At 29.1% G+C, this 13159-nt stretch overlaps 1 protein-coding gene across 1 annotated transcript; it reads right to left on the bottom strand.

Moving 5' to 3' along the window:
• Positions 1-2350: 2350 nt before the first annotated feature.
• LOC130933165 (WAT1-related protein At4g15540-like) lies at positions 2351-9922 on the bottom strand. The gene is made up of 7 exons (XM_057862710.1): positions 9614-9922; positions 9296-9361; positions 6086-6199; positions 4687-4918; positions 3623-3781; positions 3391-3539; positions 2351-2677 (listed from the first exon to the last, which is right to left on the bottom strand). The coding sequence occupies exons 1-7, from the start codon at positions 9823-9825 to the stop codon at positions 2509-2511; spliced, it is 1101 nt and encodes a 366-aa protein (XP_057718693.1). The 5' UTR covers positions 9826-9922; the 3' UTR covers positions 2351-2508.
• Between the last annotated feature and the right edge of the window lie 3237 nt (positions 9923-13159).

Below are 13159 nucleotides of genomic sequence, written 5' to 3'. Positions count from 1 at the left end.
TTATATCTGTCAAAGGGGGAGAATGAAAGAAAAATAAAATTGAAAATGGCTGCCTCTTTATTTTGAATAAATGGCCTCTTCTCTGTTTTGAATTGAAAATTTTATGTTTTTGAAATTAAAAGTGGCTGCTTCTGATTTGAACCCTATTTTAAACTTGTGATGAATTGTTTGGAACTTAAGAAATGATTGATGCTTTGGTCTATGTTTAGATGATGCATTAATGCTGCTTATAATTTGATTTTGTGCTTTAAAATTTGCGGCTTAATATGGTTGTGTATAGAACTTAGTGTCTAAATTTTTTAAAATTTGTGATTGAACTAGCTCTGATTTTTGCTAGCTTCAAGGATGGCTGATGAGAATTTTAGCCTTGATATATAATCAAATAGGTTCTCTAAGTTTTAGCTGTTTAAAAATTATTGGATGTTTGATATTATTCTTGTGAAAAGTTTGATGGTATCAAGTTATAAAATACAAACATTCAGGAAGAGCTTGAAGACCAAAAAAAAAAAGGGAGCTTCATGTCAAAGGAAGCATTAAAGAAAAGTTTCTAAAACTCCTTTTCCTTTCTTTTAATTTATTTTAATAATGTTTGTCATTAAGAGATTAAGGGAGAGATTGTTGAGTTTAGTGAACTAAACCATGATTAAAATAATAATTAAATATTTTTGGGTTAATTATCAATTATTTGTATAATGTTGTTTGGTTTAGTGCACAGAAATTAAACCAAATTAAAACTGGCCTAAGAAACATGAAATTAAGCCCAAACTAAATTTGGCTCAAATACACACATTCAAGGTCCAATGTTCACTTATCTCCACCTCAAATGATTCTCATATGAAACAAAAATGGGCCCTTAGCAAAATAAAAGAATAAAAATTCATTGGCCAAAATCAAGCCCAATTGGTGGCCTTACCTAAATTCACACCCTCAACTTAGTTGCTAACTAAGTAATGAGATTCCATTTCATTTGAAATACACTTCCTTCACCCACCAAACTAAAAATTCTCTCTTCTCTCTCTTCTCTTTCTTTAACATCACATCATCTCTAAATCAAGAAGAAAGAAAAAAATTTTCTAGAGCTAAGATACAGTCAAGAATAAAAAGGTTGTTTCCATTCTCAAGCAAGAAAAGAAAGAAGAAAGACTACAGCAAAAGGTAAATTTCATCCAAACAAAAGATAAAAAAAAAGTATTTTTCACATTTGTGCTTCAACAAAGAATGTTGAAGAAATCCTCTGAGTCACAACTACCATTCCAGAAACAATGAAGAAATTGAAGTCAATGGTACTCTACTATAGATCTACGGTCTAAAAACAAACTTGAGGCCAAAGAAAGAAAGTACGGTCCATATTTAAGAAGCATGAAGAAAAAGGATGAAAGAGAAAGGTATGGTTGCATGTCACTGCTTCTGCTCTCTTTTACCCATGTGAAAGCCGCTGCTGATTCTGATATTGGGAGAAGAAAAACCAACATGTGCTGAAGCAAGATTCAAGCCTAGGAAGCTTCACTCTTCTATAATAAGGGTGAACGGCCAATGATTGGAGTAAGGAGTGAGAGCACAAGTTTTGATTCTCATAGCTCACTGAGTTGTTCTATTCTTCTCCTTCATGATTTTTATTTTGTATTTTTTTCTCAGTTTAGTATGTTTGAGTTTCATTGATAAAAGACAAACATGGTGAGATTTGTAAGAAAAACTAATGAGTAAAAAAAGGCATAGAGCTAGACTTGGAAAAAAAGTCTAAGTTATTTCAGAAATCCTTTGTATGTGTTTCTGTTTTGTGGTCATGATCGTAAGGGAATTTCCTTACAAGTTGGGTCAGCACTTTGTAGTTGAAAGTTAGGGTGAGTCAAGTTCAGGTTGTGTTAGAATCTGGACTTGTCCCATATAAGAATAGGACATATCCTAGGGAGAATTGGTATTTGTAATCTATTAAAAAGATAGTAAAATTTTATTATTATTGTGATAGTAGAGACTGGATGTAGGCTACATTACACTGGGTAACCGAACCAAGATACATCTGTATATCATTCTCTATTCTCTTCTTTATTTTTGGTTCTGCACTAAAAGAGACAAAAACAAAATATTTCTTAAAATATTTACTAAACTTCGTTTTATCACAACACTCTTTGTAAATAATACTATTCTGACTCCTAATGAGTCAAGAGACAAAACTAAAATCTCTCTCATATTTCATCAACAAAATGCAAAATTACAAGTAAAATAAAAAAAAAAGACAAAATTCAATCCCTTTTGTTAAGTATTGATTACCATCAACATGGACGAGGGAAAAGATAACAAGCACACAAGAATACAAAAACTGGTGCAAAAATATAGACGAATCAAAAATAAAATGAAAATGACTTATTTATACAAGTTAACAACGTATTATTCTAGCTAATAAATTACTTTTAAACATGATCTTAACAGAGTCAATATAATATAGAGGACTGTGTTGTATTTACATTTTCTGATGTTTTAATTGTATATAGAACAATCTTATTAATGGAATTATATAGGAAAACTCTGCTTTCCTTGTTGATTATTCAATAAAGGAGTTGTACTATTGCATGTAAGCTTTCTATTCAAGCAATACTCTTCACTCAATTCTGCTGATGATTTTGCTTTTCCCCATAAAACAGCATAAAATCCAATTGATAGTATCCCTGCTCCAATAACACTGCAAATATGGAACAATCAACAATTAAAATTTCAAAAAATATCTGAGCAAATAATATCAACATCAAGAAGTAAGTGCACTTTTTCCATAAATTTTTACCTTTTTGGATTAAATCTTGTGTTTATGATATTTTTTATTGAAAAATATTAGATGATCAGCAGAATTTATTATTTTTAGTTATTAACTTTAGCTATTAATTTAATTTTGTTAGTCTAATAATTTAACAATATATTTTTAACACATTTTTAAATATTAATAATTAATAGTCAAAATAATAAATTCTGTTAGTTTTCTAATATTTCTTTTCTATTATTTTAAAATGTTCTTATAACATTTATTAAATTTTAAATATTTTTTAATTAAATTTCAGAATTTTTTTTTTGATAATTTACACATATTCGACACAAGGTATTATAACTCAAAAAATTAATCCACTACAAAAAGAAAGCAAAAGAAAACAATAAAACACAAAATACCTCAAAACATTACTTGCACTAATAACACAGAGATCATTAAATCATACATCAAAAGATCATCTTCTTATATCTTCTTACTTTAAAAATTTTCGGATATTTTTCATTTATATTAAATGTTGGCTGCAATGTGGCTGAACAATATTAACTTCTAAGCAGATTTCTTCATATTTTAAAACCAAAACTAAATTTCTTATTTTATAGAGATAAAAAAAAACTTGTGAAGCTCAAATTTTGTACCTTCCAATATACAAAGCATCACCAAGGAATATAACACTCATTGCAGCAGCTATGACAACTGATAGAGGCTTGAAACTTGATACATAAACAGGGCCTTTAAGATGTATTGCCCATGTATGAACCACACTCACCAGGCACCCACAAAATCCCTACACATAATAAATTAAATTGCACAATTCACATTTCAATATTTTCCTTTCAATAATAGCTTACTTGATTTGAACTTTCTTACTGAGAATATAACCGCCAATAATGTTATGTCAAGTTTCAGCCTCCAAACACTGAAGCTTGATTCAACAAGTATGCATGCTGGCGCAGATATAAGAGTCCCGCACACGTTGTATAAAAACACCACAACAAGTTCTACCGGATATTGTTCCATAACTTGCGTCTATTGAGGGAAAAAATAAAAGGACATTAAATTGTGGAAAATCTGACTTTGACTCAAAAAATTTTAGAGTATATGCTAACCCAGTGCTCAAGAATTTTTATTTCCAAACAAGTTTTGATTACTGATATTATTTTCAAATCTTCTATTATGTTGCATAAATTAGTTTCATATCAAGTTTTTTTTGTTAGATGCTAGTTATTTAGTCAAATTAATTCTCATTGTTATTTGAAAAATATCTGAAAGTTTCTAAAGTTTTTAAAATTTTTTATATTAGTTTCTTTGTATAGACGAATTTTATTAGTGTCTAAAAAAAATTCTCACGTGATTACTTTTTCTAACAGTATAAAAGATTATAAACCAATTTAATAGTAAAAATTTGTTAAAGAATAAACTGTTCTCTAAATTTTGAAGAAATTATTTAGAGTATTACTCTAAATTTAAATTTTATGCACTTATAATGATGATATTCACAAATAACACTGAGAATAAAATATAAAAGATAGAAATACAAAATTTAATATTTTTATATTTTATTTAATAATTTGATAATAAATTAAATATAAAAAAATAAGTTATGAAAGTCTAATTAAATTTTAATTTTTTCTATAAAATCTTTAAGAATAAAATCACAATGATAAAACTATAATTATAAAAAATTGATAAAAATAATAAACAAAACTATTTTTTAATTGCCTATTTTTAAAGAAATTAATGATTAATTTTTCACCTTTTTTAGAAAAAGTATTATAGACTGATTTAATTTATTATTTTGTTAAAAGCGATTAACATGTTTAATATTTTAAAATATTAAAAACTAATATGTAATTAAAAAATAATTTGTTAAATATAATGAAATTTTGTGAGGATGAATTTAGAGAGATTTACTGAGATTTAGTTTAATTTACCTGTACAATAAACCAAAGTGGAGGTAAAGTGTATGAAGCAGCAAGTAAGAAGGCCCCAAGAACCCAATCCCCTTGTGAAGACGATGAGCTGAGTAGTGATGATGAAGAAGCAGAAGCAGATAACACAATAGGGCCCTTGTAGAGCGTTACTACAAGGGCACCAATGATTGATACAATTGAACCTATTATTTTGGCCTGAGTGCTCGAGCTTTTCAATGTTGCTTTTTCCATCCTTCAGTTACTCATGAGAATAATAATTCACAAAGGTTAAGGTAAATGTGCATTTCTTTTTAGTAATAATACTGTCTTTTTCTTTTTGTAGATGAAAAGGAAAAGAAGAAAGACAAATAATAGCAAATTAGTTATAGATTTTTTATTATTAATAAACCAGATCAAAAAATAAAATTCATTTAAATTTTTAAAGTAGTGTTTAATTAGGAGGATTGAGACTGAGACCGGAAGATTGAGCCTCAGTATTCTTTTTGCTGGTTAGAAATTAGAACTAAAATTTTAGTTTCCGTCACTCCCTTCAATATCTCCCGAAAGTGAGAAAACAGAGGACTAAAATTTTGAACACAGAGATTAAAACTTTAATAATATTTTTTATCAAAAATATTTTTATTTAATTTTTTAAATTCCAAATCTATCATTCAATCTCTATATTTATTTTAAATTAAATATAATATTGAGACATTATTTAATTCAATATATTTTATACTAAATACAATATAGAAATTTAATTCAATCTCAGTCTTTTCATTTTAGTCTCTCAGTATCAGTATCAGTCTCAATCTCTCTTTTAAATACAGCCTAGTGGTTTAGTAGAATATAAAATATTATATCTTGATTAAAACGTGAAGACATGATAGAGTGAGTAGTACAGTTAGCTTGTAGTGCAAGAAAATGAAAGTTTATAGAGAAATCTGTTAGTTAACTTAGTTAAGTCTGATGTAGTTGAAATAGTGACATAGGAATTGGGGTTTGTAGTTAGTTTTTGAGATTTAGATCCTCTCAAGTTTGAATTTTATTTTAGAAAGTAAAGTGTGATCTTCTATCCTTAAATAGTTTCTCTTTTATATTTATTCTTGATCTTACTTATGAAATCAATGGTGAGAAATCACACTTTATTCTTTAAAGTGAAATTCAAACTTTAAAGGATTTAAATTTTAGTTTTTGTGGTTCTTATTTTATTTCTTTGTTTCATATTGTTGCGATGAGTTTTGTGTTTAACGAAAAAAAAAAAAAATCTAATAACCCAATAGGTTGAAGTGGATGAGATCGTTTCAATTTCTAGCTATAACTATGTGACAAGTATATTTCATGAGAATATATAATAATTCCTTAGCTCTCTTGACTTGCAAAGTATTATGATGTTGAAGGAGAATTGAACAAAAATTACCTGAATAAAATAGCGAGTACGTAAGTAAAAGCGGGTACAAGGTTACTGAGAGCAGAAGCGAGAGTAGGTGAACTAAACTCAAGTCCTTTATATCCAATAAGTTGAAATACAAACCTGCCACATCAAATACCAGCAACATTAATTTAATCATGTACCTGTATATATATATCACTAGTTAAATGATAATTAAATGTTACTATGAAAATTTGATACATCATTAGCTATCAAAGTATTTGAATATACCTTGATATCCATTTGTGTTCTAAATTTTCACAATGACATAAAAAAGAAACAGAGTAAAAATATGCACATGGTGAATTTGATTTTATTTTTATACTCATAAAATTGTAATAGTAATTTAATGTGTATATTATTCACACCAAACATGAAGGTGTAAAAACTATTTATAATATATATACTTATATAAACATTCGTAATAAAATTAAGTCAAATTACAGTTCATCCATTTGAAAAACCTGTCCTTTAAGATTTGACTATGCATATTAAGGAAATTATTAAAATTATTAAAATCTAGGGAATCTAAAACTTATACTCATTCTAGTTTTAAATAATGGATTTTTTCTAAAAATAAAAATATATTATTTCCCCAAACAAATAAAACAGATATTATATAAGAGGATAGACATTATATACGAGAATTTTGACGCTGTATAAGTCGTGGTTCCCTTCGGTTTTCACTTTTTTACCATTTTATAATCCTTTCTTCTCTTCTTTGTCAATTACATTAAATTTCAGTTATATTGTCCGTTTCTATAGTACATGACTTTTTGTGTTTGGTATTCGTCACTTTCAGATAATTTTATCTTTCTATTTCTGTTAAAGTTTATTTCATACAATATTATTTTATTTAGTTTTAAAGTAGTTTTACTTACTATATCACAATTACATAGTTAATTTAGAGAACATTATTATGTTAGTTAGAGTAAATAGTATTATATTTATTTTAACTTTAGTTGTGTTATATGTTAGAGTAGGTCAAAGAATTATAAAGTTATAGCAAAACTTTATTCAGTTTAATTTATGACATGATTGGAGATTAATTAGAATTCTAATATGTTTGATAAGAAGTTTGTTTAGTTGAAAATCATTTATTCTAATTTATTTATTGATTGTGGTGTAGTTTAATGGCGTAAAATTAAATTTGTTAGGATATGATTTATAAACGAGATCGGATTGACTACTATATTGTCCGACAAATTTAACTGAATGAGAATACAACTTATTTAAGTTGTTATATCTTTAATATGTTCAAAATTTAGATTATTGATGTTATCTGATTTTATGATCTCAATTTTTGTTTAGGATTCTCGGATCTTGCGGACAAAAAGGAATTATATCTGGTGTGTTTTTTCAAAGAGATTAAGGTTTACTTTGTTAAAATTTTTACTTTTTAAAAGTAGCTTATAAAAATTAATTTTTAAAAGATGACTTTTTAAAAATTGTAATATTTATGTTTGTTAAATCAAATCAAAAATAGTTTTTAATAAACATAAGCAATATCAATTGTATTTAGTAAAATAGCTTTTAAAATTTAAAAATATTATAATAGGCATAAATGCAAGTATTAAATTTAAAAATTAGTTAATATATGAGGTTATATTAGACTTTTAAATTTTAAAAAGCACAAACCAACTTTAAAAAGTTCTATCCTAAGTACTTTCAAAAATACCTCAATCTTTTAAGAACTGTAAGCATAAATACATGATCTTTTTTATTTGTCAAACACAAAATAAAGAATTTAAATTTTTAAAAAATACAAACATCTTTTCAAAAAATTTTACCAAACTAAACCTAAAAAATATCTCAAACGCACTGAATTTAAGTTTGTGACATTGCATACATGTTAGAGTGAAATTATGATTGGACACTGATCTTTGCTATGATTAAAAGACGAAGGTAGCCTGTCTGCACGGCAAATTTGTCCTCGGAGAATAATAATAGATTTATTTGTTTAGAAAAATAATATATTTTTTATTTTATTTTAAAAAAATTATTCAAATAATTGTTATTTTAAAACTATTAAAGAAAAAAGGTCTTTACAATTAATATTTAATATAAAAAAATTGAACCTCATAAAAATAAGAATATACAAAATTCAATTAAAACCATCATTTAAAATTCAAACTCAACAAAATTATATTTTTAATAAATTTTATATTAAATTTATTTGAAAACTTAATATAATATTGAATGAAATTAAGTATTATAATGTTAGCTTTTTAGCATTATTCTTTAGAGAATACTAATTAAATTTATCCAACTAATAACCTCATTAAATGAATTAAAGGTGAGAGCATAAGCAGGAAAAAATAAATACTCCTATAAGAATAGGATAATTAATAAGAATAAATCTATGTATGCATTCACTTAAATTTATTTAAACTCAAAATGTTTTTATTAAATCAATAAAAAAAAGTAATTTTACATTATTAGATATAATTTTAGAATATTAAAAATATTAATAATGGCTAATTAATAATTACAAATTACAAAATTCTTTGATCTATTATTTTTATTAAAAGAAAAGTAGACAAATTAATTCGTCAATATGCTTAGAAAAAGTATAGGATACTAATATATTATATTTCAACTTATTGCTAATAATAATTAATATCAAAGATATTTCTACTAAAAAACACATGTATAAAGAGACATATTTAAAAAATATAAGACACAATCATAAAAAAAATATTGTATCATAAACAGGAATTGGCACTGATAGAATCCTTATTAATTACATAACCGGATTGATATGCTTAATTCTCTATAAACCAGAATAAATTAGAATTTTAGGCATTTTTATTTAGGCGGATCGAGTCAAGGCGTTCCATTTTTTACGGGTTTTGACATCCTTATTTGGAACTAGAACGAAGGAGCATATTGTTTTGAAAAAAGAGATTCTTAATAAAATAAGTTGAAAGAGATTATCAATGTTAGGTACAGTTGAAAAGAACTAATAACTAACACTGTACTACATTAACATTTTAAAATTGCAGAAACTCATTAACTTTAAAATAAACAGGCATATATTCATGGAGGGAGTAAGCTAAGTTGTAACATTTTCCAACCTTTTAATTCAGTTCATATGTAGTGTTTGTTGTTGAGTATGTTATGTTGCCGAGTGGAAAAAGAAAGAGACAATAGGAACCATTCTTGCAAGGAAAAGGATTGTAAATTAAATATTGTTACCCAATGACTCCAAGAAGAAAAATCCTACCGACCAATGAGGCTTTAAATGTGGGCAATCCACTTGACCTGCGCCATTGAGTAAATTAAATCATGAGAGGAATGTTAGGGATTAGGAAATTTTGTAATTTGTAGTTATTAATTAATTATTATTAATAATTTTAGTTGTGTGAAATTATATTTAATAGTATGTGATTATTCACTTTTTTTATTAAATAAGTACGGATAAAATTTTAATAAAAATATTGGTTCTTAGATTTTTTCAAATCTTAAAGCACACAATGATAATAATAATTGATGAAAGAGAGTTGATAGATGAACCTGGTGGTGAAGAAGATGAAGAGAAAAGGCAGAAGAAGAATAAAGGTGGAGATGGCATAGGAATAAGCAATGAAAACATAGTAACTCAAGCCTTTCTGAGTGGCTGCTTTGAATAGAACGCTGGAAACAACGCTGAAGCATTCAACTGCCACCATTGCACACAATGGAACCACGTTCATGTACCAATAACATCTACCTGATGATGATGCCATTTCTCTTTCTCTCTCTCTCTCTCACGCATAATGGAACCACGTTCTTTCTTCAAGTTTCTATTTATTTATAGTTTCCATCTCTCTCTCTCTCTCTCACTCAAGACTCAAGTTACGGTTGCATAGGCCACACCCTCACCTACACTCTAATTAAATAATTAATAAGTCGCACTAACTATCACACCTCATAAGTCATATCCCATATAACTTGTATGTCACGTGAAATAACAAATAATCGTATTAGGTACGTATTAAAAATTAATCAATTAATAATATAATATATAATATTCATTAAATTTATGTATAATAATTGATTTGATAGAGTTAAATCTCAAAGTAGTCCTGAAATTTACAAAATGTACCGATTTAATCCGTGACTCTCAATTGTACTATTTATGTCATCGAGATTGAAAAAAAAATGCACTTAGTTGATTCCTTCCCGCTTTTCCGTCCAAACTCCTTTCCGGCGACAATGATATAGCATTTTTTTGCCATGCTGGAGTGTCTAACGGTTAAATGACGTGGCTATCGAAAGTTTGTAACCCAATGTGGTCCTGAGCCCATTTTTAATCCTAACTGTTGATGGAGTAGCACACCACTTCCCTGTTCGTTTTCTTCGTCGTTGCTGTGCTGGGTGGAACGATGGTTGGACGTGCAAATGAGGGAGATGGAAGTTCTATTCGATCGACGACAAGGATGCCTAGTCGCAGCAGAGCCTCACGAGTGCCAGAAGACTGTGGGTGTGGGAAACGCCCTGTGTTCTGATGGTCTGGAACGGATACCCACCCAAACAATCCGTTCTTCGGATGTCCGAATTACAACGTGAGTTTGTCTTTAAGAGTTCTTGTTCAGCTTTTAATGTCAACTCCTAAATCCTTAAATTTACTGCTCACAGTATAGTGAAAAACGGTGGTGTGAATTTTTTCAATGAACATACGTTGTGGAAGATGATAATGGTAATTTTGAAGAAGCTACAGCATATAACAATGAAGAAATGAGCGTGAGTCTTGCATTGAGGATTGGCAATTTGGAGGCTGAATTAAAGACCCAGAAATATGTAATACAAATGTTAGGATTTTTGGTTTTTTTCTTGTTAGTTGTTGTACTAGTTGTGATTGTAAAAATATAACAACTATGTATTGTTTATGAATGAATGGGCACTCTTTGGATTATTAGTGTGGTCTATGTAAATACTAAATAGTTTACAAAGATAATAACGAAACTGAAAAAATAGAACAGAACAAGTAAATTGATAAAACCATATTTTGATTATAATTAACACATTGTCAAACACTGTCAGTGGAGTAGCTCCTAATAAATACCATAATACAACACCAAAAAGGAATATAATAAGAACTCCAAGTTTAAAGGTTTATAACTACCAAAAGTAAAAATTATTCATACAATCTGGTTATGTGCTACTCTTGAACGAAAATAACAAAAAAAAAAAATAATTAGTGCCCAAATTCCATATGTAATCAATCAGACTTCAGCAGCTAGTACATCTAATTACTTAGTGTTTTTCTTTCTTAATGGTTTAAACCCTGAAGTTGGAACAAACTTCAAAAAGTTTGCCAACCTAAAAGATGTTGCTGCACTTGCTCCTTGCATGGGATCAACAGAAGCAGTTACTGGTGGTGGTGAGTTTCTCCTTTTGGTTGATAATTTATCTGGCCTTTTTATTGGTGGTGGTGGTGGTGCCTGAGTAAAGTTAGGAAACAAGTGTGAAAAATGAACAATTAAAAAAATATCAAAAAATGATATACAAAATTTTTACCTCATCTTGTGTTCCACTATAATTTGGTTGGGATAAGTGATGAGCGGATAATTTATACGCTTTTTGGCATTGTTTTTAGGTAATTTTTAGTATGATTTAGTTAGTTTTTAGTAAATAATTATTAGTTTTTAAGCAAAATTCACATTTCTGTACTTCACTATGAGTTTGTGTGTTTTTATGTGATTTCAAATATTTTCTGGTTGAAATTAAGGGACCTGAGCAAAAATCTGATTCAGAGGCTGAAAAAGGACTGCAGATGCTATTGGATTCTGACCTCCCTGCATTCGAAATTGATTTTTTGGGGCTACAGAAGCCCAATTGGCGCGCTCTTAATTGCGTTGGAAAGTAGACATCCTAGGCTTTCTAGAAATATATAATAGTCCATACTTTGCCGGAGTTTTGACGACGCAAACTGGCGTTCAAACGCCAACTTCCTGCCCTATTCTGGCGTTAAACGCCAGAAACAGGATAAAAGCTGGAGTTAAATGCCCAAACTGGCATAAAAGCTGACGTTTAACTCCAAAAAAAGTATCTACACATGAAAGCTTCAATGCTCAGCCCAAGCACACACCAAGTGGGCCCGGAAGTGGATTTCTGCATCATTTACTTATTTCTGTAACCCTAGTAACTAGTTTAGTATAAATAGGACTTTTTACTATTGTACTCACATCTTTGGATCATATTTAGATCTTTGATCAGTTTTAGGCTATCTTATACTTTTATGGGGGCTGGCCATTCGGCCATGCCTGGACCTTCATCACTTATGTATTTTCAACGGTGGAGTTTCTACACCCCATAGATTAAGGTGTGGAGCTCTGCTGTTCCTCGAGTATTAATACAAAGTACTATTGTTCTTCTATTCAATTCAAGCTTATTCTTATTCTAAGATATTCACTCGCACTTCAACCTGATGAATGTGATGATCCGTGACACTCATCACCATTATCACTCATGAACGCGTGCCTGACAACCACTTCCATTCTATCTGCAATCGCTTGAGTGTATATCTCTTGGGTTTCTAATCAACGATTTACATCGACTCCCCTCTGATAATGGGGCATCTGAATCCGTGATTAGAATCTTTGTTGTATAGGCTAGAAACAATTGGCAGCATTCTTGAGATCTGGAAAGTCTAAACCTTGTCTGTGGTATTCCGAGTAGGATCTGGGAATGGATGACTGTGACGAGCTTCAAACTCATAACTGTTGGGCGTAGTGACAGACGCAAAAGGATCACAGGATCCTATTCCAACACAAGTGAGGACCAACAGCTGATTAGCCATACGGTAGCTGTGCTTGGTATTTTTCATGCGTGACGAGAAATCCGACAGTTGATTAGTCGTACAGAAATCGTAGAGGACCATTTTCACTGAGAGGACGGGAGATAGCCATTGACAACGGTGATCCCCAACATACAGCTTGTCATGGAAAGGAGTATGAATAATTGAATGAAGACAGTAGGAAAGCAGAGATTCAGAAGGAATAACGCATCTCCATACGCTTATCTGAAATTCCCACTAATGAATTACATAAGTATCTCTATCTTTATTTTATGTTTATC

This window comes from Arachis stenosperma, chromosome 6, assembly GCF_014773155.1.
Source record: "Arachis stenosperma cultivar V10309 chromosome 6, arast.V10309.gnm1.PFL2, whole genome shotgun sequence".
In the NCBI taxonomy this organism is placed as follows: domain Eukaryota; kingdom Viridiplantae; phylum Streptophyta; class Magnoliopsida; order Fabales; family Fabaceae; genus Arachis; species Arachis stenosperma.
This window is presented reverse-complemented; position numbering and strand designations above follow the sequence as displayed.

Bases quoted from the DNA above. Each gene is read 5' to 3' on its own strand.
- LOC130933165 (XM_057862710.1), bottom strand. From the start codon at position 9,825: ATGGCATCATCATCAGGTAGATGTTATTGGTACATGAACGTGGTTCCA. The intron at 6,200-9,295 runs GTAACAATATTT...TTGATGTGGCAG, and splicing joins TTTCTTCTTGGAGTCATTGG to GTTTGTATTTCAACTTATTG. The intron at 2,678-3,390 runs GTACAAAATTTG...CCATATTTGCAG, and splicing joins GATGCTTTGTATATTGGAAG to TGTTATTGGAGCAGGGATAC.